The following is a 26,590-nucleotide window of genomic DNA, read 5'->3' as shown; positions in this document are numbered from 1 at the left end:
ATTCCCCTTAAACCAGTGAGTCTCTGAGGGCCAGGAACCATGTCTAATTCCCATCTGTGTGTTCTTTCCCAGTGCTTAGTACAGTGCTTTGCCCAGTGTAAGTATTTAGTAAACAATATTAAGCTTGTCAAGGGCAGGAAAGATGTTTACCACCTCTGTTTTATTGTACTTTCTCAAGAGCTTAGTGAAGTGTGCTGCACAAAGTGAATGCTCAATAAATACGATTGATTGATCCCATTCCCTCCTCCACAGCACTTATGTATCTACCCTTATACTCCGTTTCTTCTGCTGTAATTTATTTTAGTTTGGTCTCTCCCCTGTAAATAGTAAGCTCCTTAAGATCCTATCTACCTATTATGTTTTACTCTCCCAAGTGCTTTGTATAGTGCTCTGCATATAGTCATACCTCAGTAAATTCCATTGATTGATTGATTGAAGACCCTGCCACCCACCCCCAAGAACCTCTGCCTCATATCTCAGCAGTGTTTGCAGTCACATGGTAGCCCAGCGTGAGCAAGCCCAACACAGGGCAAAGCCTAGAAGCCAGATTCTAGATGGGCTGATCCATTTCTTTCTGCCTAGCATACAGCAATTAAAACACAAAATTTAAAGACACAGCCCACTTCCTGTTGGGCACTAAAGTGACTGAATTAAAGCTAGATGGAATCGTATTGATGGTTTTGCTCAAATTATCCTCATTGTTACTCATTTTCTAGGAGGGAATATTTTCTCCCCCCAGGCCTGGACTGGAAATGGGGTGACCCGTTGCCCTGGTGGCAGAGTAACACATTTCCCTGCAACTCCGAGTAACACTTCGTTGCACCTCCCTGAAGGGCTGCTGGGGAGGAAGAGAGAAAAGGCGAAGAAGGGGGCAGAGTTAGCAGGCCCTCGGCTTTCCTTGCTCTGAAGTGTTGGAAAAGTCAGAAACTGAAGCTGAAGACGGGTAAGAAGGAAATGCTGGAGGGGAAGCAACAGGGGTTCTGAGTTGGTCTTCCTGAACCGAATAGGTCCCCGTGGGGAGGGGGAGAATGGCAAGTTGTGAAGGTAAGTAGCTCCATTCCACTGTCCCAGCCACTGATTCTGGCTCTGAATCTCTAAAGATGTTGGCACGTGAAAAAATCCATTTGAACAATCTCAGGCAAGCCCTTGATTGAGAGATTTGCCAGGCAGGAAACGTCTTGACCAACTCTATTGTACTCTACCAAGCGCTTAGTACAGTGCTCTGCATGCAGTAAGCGCTCAATAAATATGATTGATTGCCAGGGGTGGTGTCTCTAGGTGAGGACTCTGGTTTCTCTGAGCGGTGCCAGGAGATGTAACTAAGGCGACTGTGACTTGCTGTGGACCTCCAGGGAAATTTGCTATCTTAGGGAACTTTGCAAGAATATGAAGCAGGACGGCCTCAGGGTTTCCCACTCATCCCATGTCCTGAAGTTCCTGAGATCAGCTCCTTTCTTGTGATTAAATAATTGCTTGGCAGTTCTGGAACATTTGTTATATACAATTATAGTTTTTATAAGCCCCATGCTTTTAAGAAGCGAGCATTTCCTTCTAGCCGCAAAAAAAGCATTAGTTGATGTTTATTACTCTCCCAGTGTGCTTGTGCACACCAGATAGTGAGGCAGACTTAGTTTTCAGGAAATACTTGTCCCCAAGTTACTCCCCGTGAATAAGGTAAAAAGTGTTGAAAAAGATTTTTATATCCACTTAGCGTATTGTTTTTCTGTTTGCCTGCCCCTCTTCCTGGTGAATAAAAATTCGGTTGGCGAAGTTTCTTTTTTCTGTTCTGGCAGTGCATGGGAAAAATAGACTGTGGGAGGAGATCGACTATTCCTGTGGATCATCCATCCTTCCTGCTCTTCCTATCCCACTTCCTTCTGTGTCCATCACACAAGGGCTGGGTGTGAAGAAGCAGAGTGACCTAGTGAATAGGACATGGATTTGTGGGTCAGAAGGACCTGGGTTCTAGTTCTGGCTCCACCACTTATCTGCTGTGTGGCCTTGAACAAGTCACTTCACTTCTCTGTGACTTACCTCATTTGTAAAATGGGGATTGAGACTGTGAGATCCATATGGGACAGGGTGTATCCAACCTGATTAACTATTATAAATCCAAGAGCTTAGTACGATGCTTGGCACATAGTAAGCACTTAACAAGTGCCATAATAATAATAATGGAAAGTAATACTATGAACCTCACTTGGGATGTGGACTGTCCCAATACAACAAAATTAGCAGACATGTTCAGATGAGGAAACTGAAGCACGGAGAAGTGAAATGACTTGCCCAAGTTTACCCAGAAGAAGAGAGCTTGTGTCAACCCCAGCACTTAGTTCAGTGCCTGGCATAAAGTAAGTGCTTAACAAATACTATTAAAAAATCTGGGGACTGGTGGGGGTTAGTTTATGCCCAATACTTTGGCCTCAGAACCATTTTAAGGTACTCTGTACCCTCTGTCACCCTACTCTCCTCAGGAGAGTGTCTAATACTTGTACTACAGGATTTGGCCCCTTGTGTTCCAGGTACAATCAATCTCACATAGAACTGACACTGTCTGAAAAAAGAAGGGTCAGGTCTCACAATTATAATGATTTTCTAAAGGGAGCACCATTATAGCTCTTACTGTCTCAAAGGCCTCAAGAGGCTGGTGACGTTAGTCGCCTTGAACACCATTTCATGTTGGTAGTGCCTAGAAAATTAAAAATCCCTTAGCCATAAATGTCATAAAAATGCAAATTCCTGAGCCATCATTTTTGCGTTTAATTCATTGTATGTTTACTCATGCCAAAGAATTATTTAAAGAGTAAAGAAACCTAAGGAATTGATGTGTTATTGTCACACTGTGTTGGATTGTTTGCGGAATACTACATTCCTCTATCTCTTGTCATCGATTGACCCCTGGAAAGAAGAATAAACCTTTGGGAGTTACCACAATGGCTACTCAAACCAAAAAAGGAGTCCAAACTGGGGACCAGGTGCAGTTTCTGAAAAAATTAAGGTAAGGCTCTCATTATTCAGCTACTTCTGGGATCTAAAATCAAATGTTTTAATTTCTGGGGAGAGAGGAGGCTTTCTTTTCCTTGAGAGATATAAGTAGAAGCAAGCTCAGATATGTTCCTAGTTACTCAGTGGAAACTGAATTAGCCCTGAAATCCTTCGGGAGAATGAATTGCCTGCCAGTTTTAGGGTGCCTGAATGGCCTTTTTAAGTGCTGTATGGGTAAATGTGCAGCCACCAAGGTGGTAAAGAAAGACCTTTGTGTTTTATAGCTTGGAAAGAAGATCTGCTTCAGTCCCTGAGAAGCAGTCAAGATGGCTGAATGCTAGTGGGACATCCCAGATAGAAGATAACGGATTACTGGTTACACATGTGAACCAGACCCAGGACCTATTGGTAAAACCAAAGCTGTTATGTTAAATAAGTTGTCAACCTAGAACTGAAAATGGAGACTTATGGATGTGATGGTGGTGTTCATTCTGGGGACTTCTCTCTTAATATAGGGACCCAGGTCTACTCTACCCTCTTCATGTTGCAGCCCTCATGTTAATAACTGTAGTATTTGTTAAGCACTTACTGTGTGCCAAGTGCTGTACTAAATATCGGGGTAGATACAAGAAAACCAGGCCGGACACAGCCCCTGTCCCACAAGGGCTCACAATCTAAGTAGGAGGGAGAACGAGTCGATACTGAACTATTATTTTACAGATCAGTCTATCAGTTGTATTTATTGAGCATTTACTATGTGCAGAACACTGTTCTAAGTGCTTGGGAGAGCACAATACAATTAGCAAACGTCCAGATTTGGAAACTGAGAGAAGAGAAATGACTTGCCCAAGGTTACCCAGAAGCAAAGAGGAAGAGCCAAGATTAGAACCCTGGTCCTCTGACTCCTAGGTTTGTGCTTTTTTTAAAAAAAAATGGTATTTGTTAAGCACTTAGAACAGTGCTTGACACATACTAAGGGCTGGGGTAGATTCATTCTTTCAGTTGTATTCAGCACTTACTGTGTGCAGAGCACTATACTAAGTGCTTGGAAACCACAATTCAGCAATTGAGAGACAGAACCTGCCCACACAGGGCTTACAGTCTAGAAGGGGGAAGACAGACATAAAACAAGTAAACAGACATCAATATAAATAAATACAATTATAGATACGTACACATCAAAACAAGTATACAGGCATCAATATAAATAAATAGAATTATACATATATGTGTAAATGCATAAGTGCTGCGTGTTGGGGGGGGAAGAGCAAAGGGAGTGAGTTGAGGTGATGCAGATGGGAGGGGGAGCTGAGGAAAAGGGGGGCTTAGTCTGGGAAGGCCTCTTGGAGGAAGTGAGCCTTCAGTAGGGCTTTGAAGAGGGGAAGAGTGATCTTTTGGCAGATTTGAGGAGGGAGGGCATTCCGGGACAGAGGTAGGACGTGGGCCAGGGGTCAATGGTGGGATGGGCAAGATCAAGGCACGGTGAGAAGGTTAGTGCCAGAAGAGCGGAGTTTGCGGGCTGGGCTTTCCAGAGAAGACCGGGATGCCAAACCTGGAGCACTAGGTTTAGGCCTGATGCCACTTGTCCAGTCTTGGGCTGCCTAAGCGGTCCCTCCGTGGGGGTGGGAGACCCTGGCCCGATGAGGCCCCCAGATGTGGGGAGACCCTGAGAATACAGCGGAAGCATCTCCGTGCACTGGTTCGGAAGATGAGGTTGTATGGAGGCAATTCCACTGGATTTCTGGGGACCTGGGGGCCGGTGGCTCAGTTGCCTCAGCTTCCTCACATTCTGCAGCAACTCTATGGGCTTCCACTGCTGGTTAATCAAGAGCAACTTTTGAGGCCGGGTAGGATCCACGTTCTCCCATGGCTCTGGATTTTGGGACCTGCTGAGGCTCTGCGGTTGCGCTTGAGGGTCACTGAAGGTGAATCAGGTTGCACACAGTCCGTGTCCTACATGGAGCTCACAGTCTTAATCCCCATTTTACAGATGAGGTAACTGAGGCACAGAGAAGTTAAGTGACTTCCCCAAGGTCACACAGCAGTCAAGTATCGGAGCTAGGATTAGAACCCAGGTCCTTCTGATTCCCAGACCCATGTTTTACCCAATAGGCCACACTGCTTACTCTTGCCACTAGGCCATCCTTCTTTGTGCACGATGCTTCCTGTTAATCAATAGCTGTAACTTCAATGCCATGCTGAAATTCAAACCCGTCAGTGGCCGGATTCTAAAAGGCTCATCCTTGAACTGTTAAAGACTGTTAAGAACCTACTTGACTGCGACTTCTAAAATAATAATAATAATAATAATAATAATAATGATAGCATTTATTAAGCGCTTACGATGTGCAAAGCACTGTTCTAAGCGCTGGGGAGGTTACAAGGTGATCAGGTTGTCCCACGGGGGGCTTACAGTCTCAATCCCCATTTCCCAGATGAGGGAACTGAGGCACAGAAAATAGTCCGAGACCGCCCAATCAGTGATTCAACCCATCAGTGCTGCTTATTGAGCACTTGCTCTGTGCAGAGAACTGTACCGAGTGTATGTTCCAGATATGGAAGCTGAGGCCCAAAGAAATTGTCAGTCGATCGTATTTATTGAGTGTTTACTGTGTGCAGACCACTGTACTAAACGCTGGGGCGAGAACACTACAACAATAAACAGGCACATTCTCTGCTCACTTGGCTGAGGCCACCCAGCAAGCCAGAGGCAGGTCTCTCCCAGGTCTGTGCTCACGCCATGCATAGTGCCTTGAATTACCTCTAAAAATGCAGGAGACCTAAATCTTCTTGAATATGCCCAGGCATAGAGATTGACATTGCATTTAAGGCGACCCTTAAAGACTATTTTAAGGATCTGTTCCCTAAATGTGGTAAATACAAGTAACTTTAGTTCACAAAGGACTATATTCTATTCTTTTTTCACCTGAAAGGAGGCCAGCTTTGGTATGATTCCTAAATGAGTTCAAAAATGTGTTTGTGAACCATCTTCTCGTCCTTCTCTACCTCTAGTACATTGACCCCAATTTCAGGTCTCCCCCTTTTTTTGAATGAAGTCCCTTTTTGATCCTTGGGAGGAAGGAAAAAAAAAAAACCCGGGATAGGGAAAGCAGGTTTCCATTGTTCATCTTTCTTTCCAATAATTCATTTAGAATCCAAGGTGCTGTTCCTGTTTTTGGCTTTCTCAATTCCCTAATATTTAGCTTATTGCCTTAATTGTGTCAATCATGGACAAGAGGTGGTAAGTTGATACCTCTGTCTTACTGCAGTTCCTGGGATCTGTTAAGATGATGTACTGCTTGCTACATCTGGAAATGCTTTCATACGCTTGTCTGGTTCATACTTGAAGATATAAAGCACAAAGTCAATAGTGTAGATATTGCATTTAATGGCTGTTAAAATATCAATCCATATTCTTCACATCCATTTTCTCACATGCCGCTGATCCTTTCCAAGGATCAATGGTAGAGGAGGAAATTAGAGAAGCAGCGTGGCTCAGTGGAAAAGAGCCCGGGCTTTGGAGTCGGAGATAATGGGTTCAAATCCCAGCTCTGCCGACTGTCAGCTGTGTGACTTTGGGCAAGTCACTTCACTTCTCTGGGCCTCAGTTCCCTCATCTGTAAAATGGGGATGAAGACTGTGAGCCCCCCGTGGGACAACCTGATTACCTTGTCACCTCCCCAGTGCTTTGAACAGTGCTTTGCACATAGTAAGCGCTTAATAAATGCCATTAAAAAAAAAATTACACCTCAGCACTGCCAGGCAGAAACCCTCTCCCTCAACAACCTGGCACCCCACCAAGCCGTAAGAAGAAAATGAGAGACTGACATCTAGTGCTTATATGATACAGTTTTCCTTGGCCCAAATTCTAGAACTGCTAAAGGAGCTGCCGGTGGAAAATGAAACCTATCAATACGTATTAGCAATGAAGCTTTGATTATGGCACTTGAAAATTTTATCATTACTTTGCAGATAAATCCCTTGGGTGTGTTATAAATCTCTCTTCTAATAGATTTCTGTTTCCCGGAGGTAGGTGATCCCACCGTTTGTTACCACTTCCATTGTCCTGAATCTTCATTTAGCAGAGAAGTAAGCGCTTCACAAATGCTATCATTATTATTTATTATTGTATCCTCCCCAGTGCTTAGAATGGTGCTTGGCACATAGTAAGCACTTCACAAATGCTATCATTATTATTTATTATTGTATCCTCCCCAGCGCTTAGAACAGTGCTTGGCACATAGTAAGCGCTTAACAAATGCCATCACTATTACTATTACCTCCTCCAAGCCCCTGGACAGCCACAGCACCTACCATTCATTCATTCATTCATTCAATCGTATTTATTGAGCACTTACTGTGTGCAGATCACTGTACTAAGCGCTTGGGAAGTATAAGTTGGCAACATATAGAGACGGTCCCTACCCAACAACGGGCTCACAGCCTAGAAGGGGGAGACAGACAACAAAACAAAACCTATTAACAAAATAAAATAAATAGAATAGTATGCTCTTGGGGATCTTGCTCCGCCACTTAGCCTCAGGCTACCGAAGTGTTTAAACACTGAAAGAAGCAGCAGAGCCTAAGGGAAAGAGCACACCCCTGGAGAATCAGAGGATCTGGGTCTAACTCAATCTCTGCCACAGGCCTACTGTGTGACCTTGGACGAGTGTCTCAACTTGTTTTGGTCTCAGTTTTCCCTTCTGTAAAATGGAAATTAAATACTTTGTTCTCCCTCTCCCTTATAATAATAATGATGGTATTTAAGCACTTACTGTGTGCCAAGCATTGTTCTTAGTGCTGGGGTAGATACAAGGTAATCAGGTTGTCCCACGTGGGGCTCACAGTCCTATTCCCCATTTTATAGATGAGGTGGCTGAGGCACAGAGAAGTGAAGTGACTTGTCCAGGGTCACAGAGCAGACAAGTGGTGGAGGCGGGATTAGAACCCACATCCTCTGATTCCCAAGCCTGTGCTCTTGCCACTAGGCAACACTCCTTTTAGACTGTGAGCCCACTGTTGGGTAGGGACTGTCTCTATATGTTGCCAGCTTGTACTTCCCAAGCGCTTAGTACAGTGCTCTGCACACAGTAAGCGCTCAATAAATACGATTGATGATGATGATGATGATGACTGTCCCTTAGACTGTGAGCCCCATGTGGGACAGGTACTGTGGCTGACCAGATTAACTTGCGTCTACCTCAGCATTTACTACAGTCTTCTGAACAAAGTAAACAAACTGTAACCGTGGTGTCATGGCTTAGTTGTGATACGCAAACATTTGTGGCAAGCATGCTAATGATCACTTGAGAACAATCAGCACAGACATGACTTTTACCAGACTAAGCAAGGTTCAGTCAATCAATCAATCGATCGTATTTATTGAGCACTTACTGTGTGCAGAGCACTGTTCCTCAATTGTAATGGGGTACCAAGCAAATCTGCCCGTGTGTGATTCTGTTTTAATAATAACTGTGGTACTTGTTAAGCACTTACTATGTGCCAAGCACTGTTCTGAATACTGGAGTAGATACAAGGTAATCAGGTTGGACACAGTCCCTGTCCCACGTGGGACTCAGTCTTAATCCCCATTTTAGAGATGAAGCAACTGAGGCGCAGAGATGTTAAATGACGTGCCCAAGGACACACAACAGATATGTGACGGAGCTGGGATTAGAACCCAGCTCTGTCCACTAAGCCAAGCTGCTTCTCTGTTTTGAATTGGCTAAATGCCATCGTGGAGCTGGGTAGAGTGAAAGACTTGCACACAAGCCTAGGCTTCCTCCTGAGCACAAGTTTTAAAGAGAAATGTGGGTCAGGTGATGAATTTCTAAGCTGCCTCTGAAGTTAGGTACTATGCACAGGCTAATATTTTCAAAGTGGTAAATTAAGAAGATATGTGTGTGTATAAGTGTGTGTGTGAATTAATTTTATATATGCATAGCTATGTAGGTATGTATGGGGTGGGCTGTACTCTGTTATATCAGTTAGCCCCAGTGGCTTTTGGGGGACATGTATTGTTCTTCTATATTACATGAATACACTAACCAGTCAGGGAGGGAATACTGACCAATAGGAAACGTGGCTTAGAGGAAAGAGCGCAAGCTTGGGAGTCAGAGGATGTGAGTTCTAATCCCGGCTCCACCGTTTGTCTGCTGTGTGACCTTGGGCAAGTCACTTAACTTCTCTGTGCTTCAGTTCCCTCATCTGTAAAATGCGGATTAAAGACTGTGAGCCCCACGGGGGACAACCTCATTACCTTGTATCTACCCCAGAGCTTGGAACAGTGGTTGGCACATAGTAAGCACTAAACAAATACCATCACCATTATTATTATTTTTATTATTATCCCACTGGGTTTTCCCAAGAACTTCTCTGAGGAAGGTAAAACTGGAGACTGAGATTGGAAGTGGGTTTTTCCAAGAAGGATACATGAAGCAGGAAGAGATTTCAAGTGAATTCACCGTGCTCTGTCACTGGAACCACAGATGTAATTAGCTACTTATCAGGGAACATCTGTTCTCCAGTACCTAATACATTCTAAGCCACACCTGGATAATCATGTGAAGGACTACCTCTTACCTCCTTCCCTTCCCCACAGCTCCTGTATATATGTATATATGTTTGTACATATTTATTACTCTATTTATTTTACTTGTACATATCCATTCTATTTATTTTATTTTGTTAATATGTTTGGTTTTGTTCTCTGTCTCCCCCTTCTAGACTGTGAGCCCACTGTTGGGTAGGGACTGTCTCATATTATATGTTACTGCACACAGTAAGCACTCAATAAATACGATTGATTGATTGATTGATTGACTAGTCAGTCCTATCATGGCCAGAGGCCTGGTATTATACCAGACAGTCCAGTTTTCAGCTGATCTGACCAGTATAGCACCAGACCTCTGGACAGCCTGGATATCAAAAAGTCGTGAGAAACAGCAAGGCTTAGTGAACAGAATATGGGTCTGGGTGTCAGAAGGACCTGAATTCTAATCCTGGCTCTGCCACATGTCTGATGAGTGACCTTGGGCAAGTCACTTAACTCCTCTGTGTCTGTTATCTGTAAACTGGGGATTAAGAGTGTGAGCCCCGTATGGGATGGGGATTGTGTCCAACCTGATTAACTTGTATCTCCTGTAGTGCTTAGAACAGTGCTTGGCACATAGTAAACACTTAATATTATTATCAGACATTATGTCTGTTTTTTGCCACTAAACTTCCCTCCACCGTAGCTCTTGCTGCTTAATTTCAGGGCTCAGATATGGTGCCAGATTTCACCCGGACCTGATAGGGAAATACAAAGGTTCAGAAGCAACTGGGAGGGTCAGGGTTATCCAGAGAAATGCTCTAGGCTTGGGCTAATTTAGGTCGAATCAAGCAAACTTCCACAAAATTCTGGCTGAGTGTCATTCTTCATGGCATAGAATGTGGTATCTTGTGCTTCACAAGATCTAGATTTTGAAGTGCCATCACTGACTACCCTGCTCAGCCCCCTTTGGCTTTCTTTCCTTCCACTGCTTCTCACAATCTTCTTGCTTCTTCCCCCACAGAAGGTGCTGGGGAGGGTTGTAAAACCTGCAGCCCAGGAAGATTCGCGAGAGTGGCTCAAGACCCACAGCTTGGAATCCAAGGGGCTCAGCCTGGCCCATTTGCTAAGCCAGGGTACTGTCGTCCTGTACGTATACCCTTCCCTCGGTCAGATGTTTTCTCCTAGCTCACAGCATTCCACTTAGTGGGCATTGTTTCCCTTTCAGGAGTCAGGACAACAGTTGCTTGCAGCAAATAGAGTTTCCTGAAGATACCGTCAGCCGTTTTGAGTCACAGCTGTATGAGTGAGTTCCTTCTACCCTGGCCTTGTGGACACTCAATAAGCAAGGAAATGGGTAGAATGGGTACATCGTTAACTTTGAATGGGTGAGAGGTTATGAGAGTGGCTTGTGTGCAAATGCCCAGCCACATCCCTGCGTCTTGGCTGGGCGGGCCTGCCATTCTCCAGCTAGGCTCATTCAGGGTTATGATGGTCAGGCTATGCTTGCCCTTGTCTTTCAATTGGCCACATCCTACCCTTGATGCCTTGGCCCTCCTCCATCCTCTTACACCGTTCCTTCTGCTCCTTTTCCAAGGCCAGAGATTTGGGAAAATGAGTTCAGCCCAACTCTGGAGACACAGAAAAAACATTAACCAATCTGCACAGAGTCCCTGTGCATGCTTGTGTGTATGTGTGTATGTGTATACGCGTGTGTGCGTTTGTCTTGTATTTGTTGAGTTCTTACTGTGTGCAAAGCACTGTACTAAGCACTTGGGAGAATCAAATACAACAATAAACAGAAATATTCCCTGCCCACAACAAACTTACAGCCTTCCCTCCACTGAAGACACACAGGGAATAAAATAAACCAAAGTAAAAGAAAAATCCCATTGGCAGAAGAGTTGCTCTCCCTAATACACTACATTTCTGTCAAAGTGTTTTAAACTTTTAGAAGATGGTGCAAAGGCTTCCTTTTATGTGGAAATTTTCTATTTGGTGAGATTGTTGCTACAGATAATGATTCTTTATTCCAGTGATTTTTTTTTTTTTTTTGCGGGGGGATTCAATGACATGATGTTGAAATTCATATGTTAAACCTCTGCTGAAGAGTCAATAGAGGCAATTTTGGGGCCGGGGAGGCGGCGGGATGGGTGAATTTCTGTGCCCTCATCAGGCCTCAGTTATTACTCATTCTAGGTAAGTAGCCAAGAGTCGCTAAAGGGGAAACAATAAATTCCTTCCCCTGTCTCTTTTTCCCAATGTATAGACTTTCTTTAAGCAGAGTTGTGGGTTTTTTATGATTCCGCTGATCCTGAGCTTTTCAGAGCAATTGCATCATTAATCAAACAGATTCCTCAAGGGAAAAAAAGCTGTTTAAATCATTTTCACTATAACTGTGTTCACCCTCTCCTCTTGTGTGGGGAGTTAGATTGAATCTGTCAGTCTGCCTTCAAGAGAGCTAAAAGAGGGTAATGGAATGCCCAGCTAAGATGTGATTTGTGTCTTAGAGCGATTGAACTGTATCACCAGAGAATTCAGTGGCTCATGGAGGGCAGCAGAAAGGTAAGCGAACTCTAGTTTGCCCTTTTGTTGTCCCCTTTTCCACCCACTTCTGTCCCAAGTGCCGTAGTAAGATTTCTAAGCCTGGGCTCCATCCCGTGGGAGACCTTTCTTTCCCTAACCTGTTAGCTTGCTTCTCATTGTGAAAGCCCTAATCAGTGCTCAGTGGATAATAGAAAAGCAAACCCAAGATGTCATTTCCCTTCTTTTTGTAGGCTGCCTTTCACTTCCTAGGTGGTTCTTCCCTCCCCACCGACTATTTTGATTCAACATTCAGAGGCTTTTTCTCTTCCCAAATGCCCTTGTGACAATTCACTGGCCAGGCCTAGGCAGTTGATGCTGAAATTGGTTCCTCAGAGCAGGCCAGCAGTTGACACTGCACAATGAGGTAGCTGAGAACAAGCCTGGCCTCGTGCATTGGAGCTTAAATTTCATTCCTATTTTGAGATCATCCTCAATCAATCAGTCATATTTCTTGAGCACTTACTGGGTGTAGAGCACCTCTCTAACAGCTTGGGAGAGTACAGTTTAACAGAGTTGGTAGACACATTCCCTGCCCACACCAGACTTACAGTCTAGAGGGACTATATTTTCAGACATGTCACTGCCTACCTACGGCCAAATTTTGAATTAAAAGTGGTCTCGGGAGCCAGGGAAAATAATGGAAAATTGTAATCCACAGGTAATCAAAAACTCCCTTTTACCCAAGCATGTCACCCTCCTCTCTAATCAAACTTTCTTTTTACTTTTATTGGAGAGTTGGGATTGTGATGAGTTAGTTGCTGGGCTCCCTCAGCGAGTTTGGGAGGTTTGAGTACAGCATCCTTGCCTGAAATGTGCCACACAATTTTAAAACAATCCTTGACACCATTAAATAATAATAATAATTGTGGTATTTGCTAAGCATTTACTATGTGTCAAGCACAGTACTAAGCACTGGGGTAGATCCAAGATAATCAAGTCCTATATGGGCTCACAGTGTAAGTAGGAGGGGGCAACAGGTATTGAATCCCCATTTTGGATATGAGGGAACCTAGGCACAGAGAAGTGGAGTGACTTGCCCAAGGTCACAGAGCAGATGAGGTGGAGAAGGGATTAGAACCCAGGTCCTCTGAATCCCAGGATTTCCACCAGGCCATTCATTCATTCATTCATTCATTCATTCAGTCGTATTTATTGAGCACTTACTGTGTGCAGAGCACTGTACTAAGCGCTTGGAAAATACAAGTTGACAACATATAGAGATGGTCCCTACCCAACAGCGGGCTCACAGTCTAGAAGGGGGAGACAGAGAACAAAACAAAACATATTAACAAAATAAAATAAATAGAATAAATATGTACAAGTAAAATAGAGTAATAAATATATACAAACATATATACATATATATAGGTGCTGTGGGGAGGGGAAGGAGGTAAGGTGGGGGGAGGGGGAGAGGAAGGAGGGGGCTCAGTCTGGGAAGGCCTCCTGGAGGAGGTGAGCTCTCAGTAGGGCTTTGAAGGGGGGAAGAGAGCTAGCTTGGGGGATGTTGGGAGGGCGGGCATTCCAGGCCAATGGGAGGACGTGGGCCGGGGGTCGATGGCAGGACAGGCGAGAACGAGGCACAGTGAGGAGGTTAGCGACAGAGGAGCAGAGGGTGCGGGCTGGGCTGTAGAAGGAGAGAAGGGAGGGGAGGTAGGCGGGGGCGAGGTGATGGACAGCCTTAAAACCAAGAGTGAGGAGTTTTTGCCTGATGCATAGGTTGATTGGTAGCCACTGGAGATTTTTGAGGTGGGGAGTAACATGCCCAGAGCGTTTCTGCCCAAAGACAATCCGGGCAGCAGCGTGAAGTATAGATTGAAGTGGAGAGGGACAGGAGGATGGGAGATCAGAGAGGAGACTGATGCAGTAATCCAGTTGGGATAGGATGAGAGATTGAACGAGCAGGGTAGCGGTTTGGATGGAGAGGAAAGGGCGGATCTTGGCGATGTTGCGGAGGTGAGACCCGCAGGTCTTGGTGATGGCTTGGATGTGAGGGGTGAATGAGAGAGCGGAGTCAAGGATGACACCAAGGTTGCGGGCTTGTGAGACGGGAAGGATGGCAGTGCCGTCAACAGTGATGGGAAAGTCAGGGAGAAGGCAGGGTTTGGGAGGGAAGATAAGGAGTTCAGTCTTGGACATGTTGAGTTTTAGATGGCGGGCAGACATCCAGATGGAGATGTCCTGAAGGCAGGAGGAGATATGAGCCTGGAGGGAGGGAGAGAAAGCAGGGGCAGAGATGTAGATTTGATGTTCCTTAAAAAACAGAAACAAAGTTGAGTTCCAGTTTGGGTAAAAAGTTCAAGATTTATCTGTAAACAATAAAAAATTTATCATTATCGGCCAAACCCAGGCTGTTTTCTAAAACCAAACCCACCAGATGTGAATCAATCAGTCAGTTGTATTTATTGAGCACATACTGTGTGCAGAGCACTGTACTAATCAATGGGGAGAGAACAATACAGCAGAGTTGGTAGTCACGTTCCTTGCCCACAATTTACAGTCTAGAATGGGAGAGAGGCATGAGTTCGGTCATTGAAGGACCCAGTTGACCCTTTGTTACAACATTTAATGATAAGTGATGATGAAGAACTATCAGGTGTTTCTGGCAGCTTTAATAAACATCTTCATCCTTAGGTATTTGGCCTTATTAAGGGGACGAAGGTTGGCATACTAATTGACTCTTCAGAGATTTGCTGTGGGCCTCGGAAGCAGGAGTTCCAAACGGACCTTTTGGTAAGTCCTGGAGAAACTAAAGGCTAAAACATTTTAACCCTTGAGAGAAAGAATGGGTTTAGTTGGAGTTGTTCTCGCTAGACTTTAAGCTTGTTGATGACAGAGAACATTTCTACCAACTTGATTATATTGTTATACCGTACTCTTCCGAGTACTTATTACAGTGCTCTGCACATAGTAAATACTCAAAAAATACCACTGATTGATTGAGTTACTCCTAAAAGGAAGTACATGGTACTCTATAAGAATAGGTCACATTGAAATGTGTTGCCTACAGAACATTCATTACTATCACTTCTTCTAGAATTCTCTTTTAATAATAGTGGTATTTGTTAAGCACTTACGATGTGTCAAGCACTGGGGAAGGTACAAGATAATCAGGTCTGACAGTCTCTGTCCCATATGGGGCTCACGGTCTTAAGTAGGGTGGAGAACTGGTATTGAATACCCATTCTACAGATGAAGTAACTGAGGCACAGAGAATTTAAGTGACTTTTTCAGGTCACGCATCAGGCAAGTGGCGGAGCCAGGTTTAGAACCCGTTTCCTCTGACTCTCAAGTCTGTGCTCTTTCTACTAGGCCACACTGCTGCTTTTTCTAGAGCCCTCAGGGCCAACTGCACCATGGGGTCACATGGGAGGAAGACTTTCCCAATTATTGCACAACACCCTAGTCATGTCAATATATCAGTCCCCTTTAACTCTTATGTATTTAATTCCTATCTACAACGCATACATGCATTCATACATTGAATTATTTATTCAGTCATTTCATCCTGACTCACTTGTACTACTCCCTGTTATAGCCATTAGATTGAAAGCTCCTTCAGGGCAGGAAGCCTGTGTCTTGCTGCTATTGTACTCTCCCAAGCATTTAGTATAATTTTTTGCGCTCCATAGGGGACCCTTCCCCTCTCAGGATCTCACCTGGGGAGTTCCCAGTACTCTACCATCCTCAACCATGGGAGGGAGAGTCAAGAAGAGGTATACCCATTCCATTCCTAGCTTGAGCAATGGCTAGCTAGTGGAAAGCAATCTGCTACAAGTAAAAACTCACCTGTGCTTGGCTGCAGCGGTATGGGAGACAGTCGAGGGTGGAGACTTAAATTTACTGCATGGAAGAAGACAATGGTAAACCACTTAGATATTTTTACCAAGAAAACTCTATGGATACACTACCAGAACGATTGCAGATGGAGGTGGGGCGTTCTGGGAGAGATGTGTCCATGGAGTCGCTATGGATTGGAGATGACTCAACAGCATAAGACAAGGGGCTCATTAAATACTATTGATTGAGTTATCCACAGCCCCTGAACAAACTAAAGGTATGAAAAACTGGGGAACCCATTGTGGGAGAGAAGGGTAGAGGAGGAGGAGGATAGGAGAGGAGAAAAAAGAAGCTGGAAAGGGGAATGGGGAGAAGGGAGAGAAGGAAAAAGGGAAGTGTGGAGGAAAGTGGAAAAGGGAAAGAAGGGATCCCGGGAGTGAGTATTCACATTCTGGGTCGTGCTGTCATTGCTTCTGCAACCAGCCATGTGGTAAAGGCTGTGGCAACTGGCCCAGGCTAGCAGAACCAGGGCTGCTATTTTTTGGGTATTGTCAGAATACGGCAGCCAGGCCATGGATTGACCCCTTGGGGTTTTCAGAGTTTCTGCAGTGGGTCCGAGACCATACACCAATCTGGGCCCAGACCACCTGGCAGGTTCTCCGTGCTGGCCGGGGAAAAAGTGGGCCCCCTGGCTATCCCAAGAAGGGGGCAAGAGGAGCTTCCAGTCTGGCCTCAGGGCTCTGTAACTGCCACAATCTCTGCCAGGTACTAGGGCAGCCTCCAGCCTGCTGGCAGGGGTCAAAAAGTGAAACTAACTTCTAGCTCCTGGCTGGGTGACACCCCGCCGCCCTGGAAGCTGTAGGGTGGTGCTCTCAGGTTCCCATGGAGTTGGTGCCCCAATCAGTGCCCCCACTTTTCCATGACCAAGGTGATGGTGGGCACCAGGGCAGAGAATATGCCCCCTACCCCTTCCCTTTAATCGAGCCCTGCCCATAAGCATGAATGCAAGATACAGATAAAGGAACTGATTATATGTTTTCATTTGAGGCCTATCATTACTAATTCTTGACTTACTGGACTCTAGGATGAATATGTTGCTGACTTGCACTTCCCAAGCGCTTAGTACAGTGCCCTGCACACAGTAAGCGCTCAATAAATACGATTGAATGAATGAATGAATACTCAGTCAGGAAATAGTGGAAAAGAAACCCAGTATCAGATTCCAAGCAGGCCCAGGCTTTCCCCTTCCCAAACCACATCCTGGCCTCCTAAGCTGCCTTTGCAGAAGTGATTGGGTAGCACTTACGGAAGAGTGTTCTAAGTGTGGCTCAGTCAAGGATTTAGGGGTTACTGTGGAGTTACCAGTATCTTTGTGGAACCAGAGACTTGGGTTGGAAATAGCCATTTCCCCTTGTCAGTATTGTAGTACAGTCTCCCACAAATGCTTTGCCAGCTTTCCTTCCTCACTGATAACAAAAAGACTACAGATACCATAAATGACAACTTACCATAGGCAAGTGATTCTTTCCAGGACAATGTAGAGAATAGATAAAGTCCACCCTTCTAAGCCTATTGCAGGGCAGATTCATCTCTTCTATCTGGTCTTTTTTTTTTACATCCTAGCTAGAGTTAGTGGCTAATTCATTGAAGTCATTTCCTTTTGTAGTGTCTTATAGATGAGCAGCTGAGCCACAAGAAGCAGCTGTACTTTCTTTCTTTTGGGACGGAGCTCTCGACACTCTGGACTGATCCTGTAGAGGTCAATTTACCTGCGTAAGTGTTGCCTTTGCCTTTTAAATGCCCACAGGATGTATCTTAGGGAAGAGTACTTTGGTCTGGACAGTGACCACTATGACAAACGTGGGGAATTAATCACCCTTGCACTCAATAAGCACCATTACTACTCCTATTACTAAGACAACTGTTGTCCTCTCTGTGCCTGAGGTTCATCATGTAGAAAATAATAATTTTTTGGTTCCTACTCCTGTTGGGCTTGATAAATGCCCAGTATCTAATTTTCTTCTTCATCATCAATAATATTTGTTGAACGTGGATCATGAGAAGCAGTGTGGCCTAGTGGAAAGAGCAAGGGTCTGAGAGTCAGAGGACCTGGGTTCTAATTCTAGCTCTGCCACGAGCCTGCTGTGTGTCCGTGGGAAAGTCACTTAACTTCTCTGAGCCTCAGTACCCTTACTTGCAAAATGGGGATTCAGTACCTGTTCTCCTTCCTACTTAGAGTGTGAGTCCCATATGGACCCTGATTATCTTGTATTAAAACAAGGCAAAGACTGAATCCAGTAGCTGGCCGGACTTTCCCGACTAAGCCCTTGCTTCCCAGGCTCCCTCTTTCTTCTGCTTCGCCTATGCACTTGGCTTTAAGCACTTTGATAGAGAAGCAGCGTGGCTCAGTGGATAGAGCACGGGCTTTGGAGTCAGAGGTCAGGGGTTCGAATGCCGGCTCCACCACAAGTCTGCTGTGTGACCTTGGGCAAATCACTTAACTTCTCTGAGCCTCAGTTCCCTCATCTGTAAAAATGGGGATTAAGACTGTGAGCCCCACGTGGGACAACATGATCACATTGTATCCCCCCCAGCGCTTAGAACAGTGCTTTGCACATAGTAAGCGCTTAACAAATGCCATTATTATTATTATTATTATTTGATATTCACCCCACCCTCAGCCCCACAGCACTTTTGTCTTGTCTTATGCTGTCGAGTCATCTCCAACCTACAGCAACTCCATGGACACATCTCTTCCGGAACACCCCACTCTCCATCTGCAATCATTCTGGTCGTGTTTCCATAAAGTTTTCTTGGTAAAAACACAGAAGTGGCTTACCATTACCGTCTTCCACACACTAAACTTCAGTCTCTGCTCTCGACTCTCTCCCATGCCACTTCTGCCCAGCACAGGTGTACGTATCCGTATTTATTTTAACGTTCTGTCTCCCCCTTGAGACTGTAAGCTCCTTTAGGCAGGGAACATGTTGACCAACTCTTTTGTACTGTACCCTCCCAAGTGCTTAGTGCAGGTCTCTGTACACGCTAAGTGCTCAATAAATGCTTATTGATTGCTTAACTGATTGACTGATTTGAGGCCTACATCTCATCTTTAAGACCACTGAGTTTCACTCTCTCCACCAGCCTCTGTGAAGCCAGGCAGTGGGTGCAGGCGCTGCAGCCCTGTGGGGGTTGCAATTTGCTGAAAGCCCTGAGGAAGGCCTTCACCATACGAGAGCTGAATTCCTTAGTGATCATTATGGGAAGCTGGTAAGTCCCATTTCTTGACCAGGTAAGCAGAGAGGCCTAGTGGATAGCACACAGGGCTGCAATGCTAGAATTCAGGTCTGGGTTTTCATCCTGGCTCCGCCACTTTGTCTGCTGTGTCACCTTGGTTAAGTCAATATGAAGCAGCGTGGCCTAGCTGATAGAACACAGGCCTGGGATTCAGAAGGACCTGGGTTCTAATCCTGGCTCTGCCATTTGTCTGCTGAATGTGACCTTAGGCAAGTCACTTCGCTTGTTTGGGCCTCAGTTCCCTCATCCGTCAAACGAGGGTTAAGACTGTGCGCCCTGTGTGGGACAGGGAATGAGTCCTACAGGATTACCTTGTATCTACCTTCCAGCGCTTAAACCAGTGCCTGGCATGTAGTAAGCACTTAATCAATACCATATATTATTATTACCTCATCTATAAAATTAAGATTGTGAGCCCTATGTGGCACGTGGACTATATCCAACCTGATTAGTTTGCAATTAGTACGGCTGCTGGCACTTAGTGCTTAATAGGTGCCATTATTAAAAAAGAAAAAAAAAGGTAATGGCCAACATATGCTGGGACAGAGAACTGAATGATCTTTTGTGGGATAATCTTTTTCTCCCTGTGGGAGAGGCCTCTTAAAAGTGGTGATATCCATTTTCCCGCATAGGGTTTACCCGGGTCCAAAGGTTCTTCTTTGACTTGTTGTCTTTTCCTTCATTGAAAACTTTTAAGCCTTCCCTTCACACATTAGTCCAGTTCTTTTCTCTTTGTACTTTGACTCTAGATGTTGTCTAATCGTTTTGGCTCTCTTTCTACCTTTAGTGTTCTTGAAACCTGGCTAGAATGAGTCAGGCTTTGGGGCGAACAATGAATGGACGAAAGTGGCAAGTTAAAGGGAATTGAGTATTTTATTGAAAAATCCTGGAAAACTCCTAAAGGGCAAAAAGACAAAAATCCTCCCAAGAGTGCACATTTTAGTGGAGTTGACTAAAGTACCTGTTTATGCTTCAGGGTGCTCTGTCCCTCATCCTTAAGATCAGAGAAATAGGTGCTCCCAAATTGGAATGCATGAATCATATAAAAGCAAAGATTTGTTGTGCAGAGAATGCGCTTCAACCTTGTTCCCTGATCTGGGCTAAATGTTCCCCTTCTCCACCCCACTTACCCCCCTTTTGTTATAATTTGCCTTTCCTGGTGACCAAACCAAAGTGAGATTAGCAGACAGGGATCCTTGTCAGATTCTTAAATGTATGGGTTTCCTGCAGCCCAGAGTGAGAGGTGGTGAGAACCACCAGAAACATCCAATTTAAAGATGTTGAGAAAGGAGGCAGCCCAGGTGGATTTTCAAGACCTTGCACAAGCAATTTAGTTCTTGCTTGCCACTCCCGTAAAGAAGTTCTTTTAACATTCCTGCCTTGGTGGGTGACACAGCAAAGGTGGGCACAGGGGCAGGTGCTGGAGCAAATGGATTTGAGTGGCCTTTCCTTCCCCGGTGTGTTCTTTGGTGTCATGTGCTCTCTCCATACAGATAGAGGGAAGGAGGAGGATTCTGACAGTGAAGATCTGCCCTCTAGCCTCTAGGCTGTTCCCCCTTGCCCTCATCGAACCCCAGCTTCTTCATTCATTCAGTTGTATTTATTGAGTACTTACTGTGTGCAAAGCACTGTACTAAGTGCTTTGGAGAGTACAGTATAACAATAAACAGACACATTCTCTGCCCAAAATGAGCTGAGGGGACCGGCCCGGCGGGGAGGACCAAGTCTCCAGCTGTGAGGGCGGGCGAGCATTTTAATAATAATAATGATGGCATTTGTTAAGCGCTTACTATGTGTCAAGCACTGTTCTAAATGCTGGGGGTGGGGATACACGGTAATCAGGTTGTTCCACTTGGGGCTCCCAGTCTTGATCCTGTTGTCCTGCTGGGCTGTTGTCAGTATCTGTTGCTGTATTGTACTTTCCAAGTGCTTAGTACAGTGCTCTGCACACAGTAAGTGCTCAATAAAGACGATTTAGTGAGTGAGTGAAAGGTGATTTTCCCTTGACTCTGACACCCACACCATCCCTCCAGAAGATTCCTGGTGAGACATTTTATACTCTAATTATACTCTGTTTAACCCTGCACAGCAGTATTACATAGAGCTGGGAAATGAAGTGCTGGAAGGAAATAAAGCTGGCATGGAGCATAGATGGTGAAAAGGAGTACTAAGCGGGTATGTAAAGTATTTTTGGTCCTCAGACTTTTTTTTTAGTTTCTTGTTGCTTCCCACTAGCCCGGACCAGTCATCAGAAATTCTGTCAGACTACATTCAGCAGGTCACCCTAGGAAGAGATCTCATCATCCACATAGTTACCTATGAATGCAGCAGTTATATGCCCCTGGTAAGTCACTGTCCTATACGGATTTTTTTAAAAGGGACCAGATTTCTTATTGGGGCAGCATTCCCCTGAGCTTGGTTAGTTGCAGAATTAGATCCCTGGGTTGGGAGTACGAAAGTTGGAGTCCTGCCTTGTCTCTTCTGCCCACTTATTGGACAGTTCACTCTGCCCTCCTGAGCCTGTCATCCCCCTTACCTCCCAACCCCTCCCCTCCATTCTCCCAACATTCCCACCCCCTTTAATATGGGGATAATGAGATCGGTTACCAGTGTGTGTGAATTTATGAGATGTATGGGCTTTTGCTGTAATTCTCTTCATCGCTATTGCAAACTCTCTCTGGCCATTAAATGTAGGTGAATTTACAGAACTTCTCAGAAGCTGTCGGTGGCCGTTACCACTGCTACTCATCGGCATTGCAAGTAAGTCAGTCTTGCCGGGAGGCTTTTTCTCATTCCCTTGCTGCCCAACTCTTACCATGGTGTTTCTGTGGCTTTGTTACTCTTAGCTGTAAAATCCCTACAATTCAAGCTCCCTTTTATGCTGGGAATGATGTATCTCATAGCTCCATCATCTTTAAAGGGGCACTCCCTCACTCTTATTCTGAATATTTCTCATTGCCAGAGGAAAAGGGCACATCAGAGGGGACCCAAGCCTTCATTCTTCTAGTCTGGGCACGCCTCTCCTCACCACAATCAAGGTTGGGAGACTCTTACCTCCCTTCTTCCAGGAGATTAAATCCATTGATTTAAGACAGAGTTTTGGAAACCATGAATGGCAGGGATTCAATTACAATCGTTTTTATTGATTCCTCATATTTGAAGTTTCAACTTCTTGAACTCAGTACTGTAATTGAATTATCCTCTTACATAGCATTCATTCATTCAGTCGTATTTATTGAGCGCTTACTGGGTGCAGAGCATTGTACTAAGCGCTTGGGAATCAATCAGTCAATCAATCAATCGTATTTATTGAGCGCTTACTGTGTGCAGAGTACTGTACTAAGCGCTTGGGAAGTACAAGTTGGATACATATAGAGACAGTCCCTACCCAACAGTGGACTCACAGTCTAAAAGAAGCTTGGGAAGTACAAGTTGGCAACATATAGCACTCCAGTACACAGTATTTAATAATGCCTCAACACTGCTGAATTGGCCGTAATGTGGAGATCTTGCGCCTACATACAGTGAATATTGCACTGAGCAAACATGACATGAATTAGCCTCCAGTGAGCAAACCTAGCCATCAGTTGGTGTTCTGGCCTGCTCAGTCATAGCTAATGTGCCGTTAGCCCCCTTCTGACTTGATTTCCTGCTCATTGGGGGGGAACAGAATTTTGCCAGTAGTGATGTGGACCAGCTCCTTTGTGAAGCTCAAAAAGCCAAAATCCTTCTCAACTACATCGAAGAGATGTACCAGAGCAGGTCGGAAGACAACGTAGTGACCAGCACGAGGCAGGGAGTAAGTACTGAATGTTGTCTTGTGCCTTCACTTACTCTGAGGTCCCTTCAGGATTCCCTAGGGAAGCATTTAGAATGTTTTGGGTCTTTTCTCCCCTATCTAGTTCTGCTCCCTAGAAGTCACACCAAAGAAGCCTCTTAAACCCTTTTGTTTTCTCAGTCTGTGATTTAAGCCCTAATGGGGCTTAAATCATTAGGGAAGGGTGGGCTAATAGGTGGTAATCTGCCAACTCCTTTAGGTAAAAAATTTTCCAACAGACTGTCATGTTTGATGTGGTTGCTTTAAAAAATAAATAATCCCAAATCCACCAAAACCAACTCTGTGTCTGATTTTCTAGTTTCTGTTTTTCTCTTGGTTGAGAGGGGACAGATGAAAATTATTTTTCCCTCTCTAAGAGTTGTCTTCCCTACTATAAGGACTACTTTCATTTTCCATCCCTCCCCCCTGGTTTGTCAGACAGACTGAGAACGTGTGTGCTGCTTTTGAAGACCCACATGTCCGACCATGTTCATTTTAGGAAAACCACCCCAGGTTTGTGGGCATAATTAATGGGAATGGACACAAACAACTCAGTCCTGTTTCCCCAAGTTTCATGTCAGGGGAGCTCCAATAGCCTTGTTTGTTTCTCATTTAGGAGTGGAATTCCCCACAAGTATAGTATTATGTCATTTTGTTTTTGATAAAAAGCAGCTTGGACATACAGGATTAAGGAGGAGTATTTGTGTGAATTGTTCACCCAGGGTATGAGTGAACAAAGGGTTTGCAAATGATGCTTTTCTACTTGATTTAGATTTTCACAGAGGTTGCAGATTTACCACATTCCAGTTGCTTACCAAAACCTCCAAAGCACGATAGTCCCCTCAAAATAGAAACCCCAAACTTCCTGACCAAAACTTCTGCTGACTGGCTGAAGACAAATGGATTAAAAGGTATTTTCTCTTGAAGGAAACTGAGGTGTCATGGTACTTGAATGATTTAATAGTGCATCTTTTCAATCAAGCAATCATAATATTAAGTGTCTGCCGTTTGCAGAGCACTCAGCTAAGCACTTGGGAAAATATAGAATTTTCAATCAATGACATTTGAGCCGAGCACTGTACTGAGAGCTTGGGAGAGTACATCACAGTAGAGTTAGTGAACTCAGTCCTTGCCCTCAAGGAGATTACAGTCTAATGGGGGAAGCGGACAGAATAAATTACAGATATCAATCCAGTAAATTACAGATATCAATCCATCAGTCGATGGAATATATTGAGCGCTTACTATGTGCAGAGTGGAAGCAGCAGAGTGCAAGAATGCAGACATAAGTGTGGGAGTGGAGTATCAAAGTGCTTTAGGGGTAAAGACCCAAGTGCAGAGGTGTTGCAGAAATTAGAAGACATGATCCCTGTCTTCAAGGTCCTTGTAATCCTTGGGGGAAATAAACATTAAAATAAATTACAGATGGGAGGAATAAGATGCAAAGAGCTGTACATTTGTGCTATGGAATATGTGAGTATCCTAGTACTTGGGTGACATGGAAGTAAATGCTGAAATGGGTGGGGAGATTAGATATTAATCACGGAAGGTGTTTGTGCACTTAGTACAGTATTCTGCACACAGTGAGCACTCTAAATATGATTGATAAGACCTTCTAGAGGCGATGCAATTTCAGGAAGATAAAACCTTACACTTTGACATGTTATATCTTAGTTCTTTTCTTATTTACAGCCAAGCAGTTGAACCTGTATCAAGTTTTGGCTCCCAATGCTTTCTCTCCTGTGGAGGAATTTGTTCCTATTCTCCAGAAAACAGTGTCTTCAACTCTTCATGAGGTAAAGCAGGAGAACAATTCATTTTAATGACATGCAGAGAACTGGCTTCTGGAATGTGGTTTTATCCCATTTCAGCCTTGTTTTCTATAGGTGAAGCCTGAAAACAGACTACCAAAATGATGTAGGCATAGTCTTCTTAGCATCTCTCAGAAATCCAGAGTACTTTCAAAAGCCAAGAAATTTTCAGGAGGAATGGTGCTTTACTGCACCAGATCTGTCTTGTCTCCCCCTTCTAGACTGTGAGCCCGTTGTTGGGTAGGGACCGTCTCTATATGTTGCTAACTTGTACTTCCCAAGTGCTCTGCACACAGTAAGCACTCAGTAAATACGATTGATTGAATGAATGAATCAAAACTATGTTGCATTTCTGGTTAAAAGAAAACCCAAGGAACTGAGAAGTGGGGCTAGAAGATGCTATTAAAGATGTATGGACTTCCAACAGCTGGTCAGATCTCCCAGTGGGCAATTCAACACATCCTTGATTTGTCCTTTTAAATAAAGATTACTATGAGAGGAAGACATTAGTGACGGTCACAAGTTGTCATTTGACAGGCACACGTAACACATTTGTCATTCACACTCTTAGGTATCTTTCTGATGCTTCTAATAGTAATGATAATTGTGGTTGTTAAGTGTTTACTGTGTGCCAAGCACTGGTGTAGATGTAGGGCAATTAAGTTGGACACTGCCTCTGTCCCACACATAACTCACAGTCCAGAAAGTTCCATCAGATTAAGCAAAGGTACAGGGGAGGAAGAGTGATTCTAACCACTAGTGTGGTTTTGATCCATTTGTTTTCATGATGGATTTTGTTCCCACAATTTCAGAGAGCAATGGTGCAGTTTGAATGGCATGATGGGACAGTCAAAAACGTTCATGTGGATCCACCCATATTGTACGAATACCAGGTTAGTAGTTGTCATTTTATCTGCCTTAGATAAAGAGTCTTTAGAGAAAATTCATATATATAAGGGCTCTGAAGAGAAAGATCCCATTTCTACTTGCGGGGAATCCATCCACCAGATACTTTTTGGCCTTGTGGGAAAGTTCGGCACCCCTCTTGACATCCTTTGTTCCCCAGCACCATCCCTGCCTAACCTTCAGTAGTAATAACAGTAATAATAATAATAGTAATTCTGGTATTTGTTAAACACTTACTATGTGCCAGGCATTATACCAAGCTCTGGGGTGAATACAAGCAAATCAGGTCAGACACAGTCCCTGTCCCACATGGAGCTCACAGTCTTAAACCCCATTTTATAGATGAGGTAACTGAGCCACAGAAAAGTGAAGTGACTTGCCCAAGGTCACACAGCACACGAGTGGCGGAGCTAGAGTTAGAACCCAGGTCCTTCCAACTCCCAGGCCCGTGCTCTATCTTAGGCCACACTGCTTCTCAATAATGGTATTATTTAAGCGCTTGTAACCAGAGAACATGTCTCCCCCTCTAGACTGTAAACTCTTTTTGGTCAGGAATCATGTCTACAACTCTGCTGCTTTGTTCTCTCCGAAGGGCTTAGTTGAGTGCTCTGCACACAGGAAGTTCTCAGTAAATACCACCGATTGAGTGATTGACTCTTTGAGGAATACCTTGCTAAATGCTGGGGTAATTATTAAGTAAACAGATTAAACCTCCTCCCAGAACCACTAGAGACTCCCCATATAATTGGGAATAAACAGCAGTTGAAAGGGGCCTCACTTTGCTTTGTTTTTGGCCTTAGGGTAAACTCATTCAGCCTGCTTATTCATTATTTTGGAGCAAAGTCTCAGAGCTGGTAGTGCTTTTGGACCAAAATAACC

General features: G+C 44.4%; 1 protein-coding gene across 1 annotated transcript in view; it reads left to right on the top strand.

The window, feature by feature from the left end:
* The first annotated feature begins 861 nt into the window (after positions 1-861).
* Positions 862-26,590, top strand: part of VWA3A (von Willebrand factor A domain containing 3A) — a 60,191-nt gene continuing 34,462 nt past the window's right edge. The window contains exons 1-15 of the mRNA XM_038763365.1: positions 862-943; positions 2,907-2,998; positions 3,270-3,393; positions 10,542-10,666; positions 10,746-10,823; positions 12,028-12,082; positions 14,735-14,833; positions 17,547-17,653; positions 19,025-19,150; positions 21,413-21,521; positions 21,872-21,937; positions 22,848-22,976; positions 23,767-23,905; positions 24,687-24,790; positions 25,618-25,698. Of these exons, the coding sequence (XP_038619293.1) occupies positions 2,934-2,998; positions 3,270-3,393; positions 10,542-10,666; positions 10,746-10,823; positions 12,028-12,082; positions 14,735-14,833; positions 17,547-17,653; positions 19,025-19,150; positions 21,413-21,521; positions 21,872-21,937; positions 22,848-22,976; positions 23,767-23,905; positions 24,687-24,790; positions 25,618-25,698 (1,407 nt within the window). The 5' untranslated portion in view covers positions 862-943; positions 2,907-2,933. The remainder of the gene's footprint in view (positions 944-2,906; positions 2,999-3,269; positions 3,394-10,541; positions 10,667-10,745; positions 10,824-12,027; positions 12,083-14,734; positions 14,834-17,546; positions 17,654-19,024; positions 19,151-21,412; positions 21,522-21,871; positions 21,938-22,847; positions 22,977-23,766; positions 23,906-24,686; positions 24,791-25,617; positions 25,699-26,590) is intronic.

Source organism: Tachyglossus aculeatus, chromosome 21 (assembly GCF_015852505.1).
Source record: "Tachyglossus aculeatus isolate mTacAcu1 chromosome 21, mTacAcu1.pri, whole genome shotgun sequence".
NCBI classification, from domain to species: Eukaryota; Metazoa; Chordata; class Mammalia; order Monotremata; family Tachyglossidae; genus Tachyglossus; species Tachyglossus aculeatus.
This window is presented reverse-complemented; position numbering and strand designations above follow the sequence as displayed.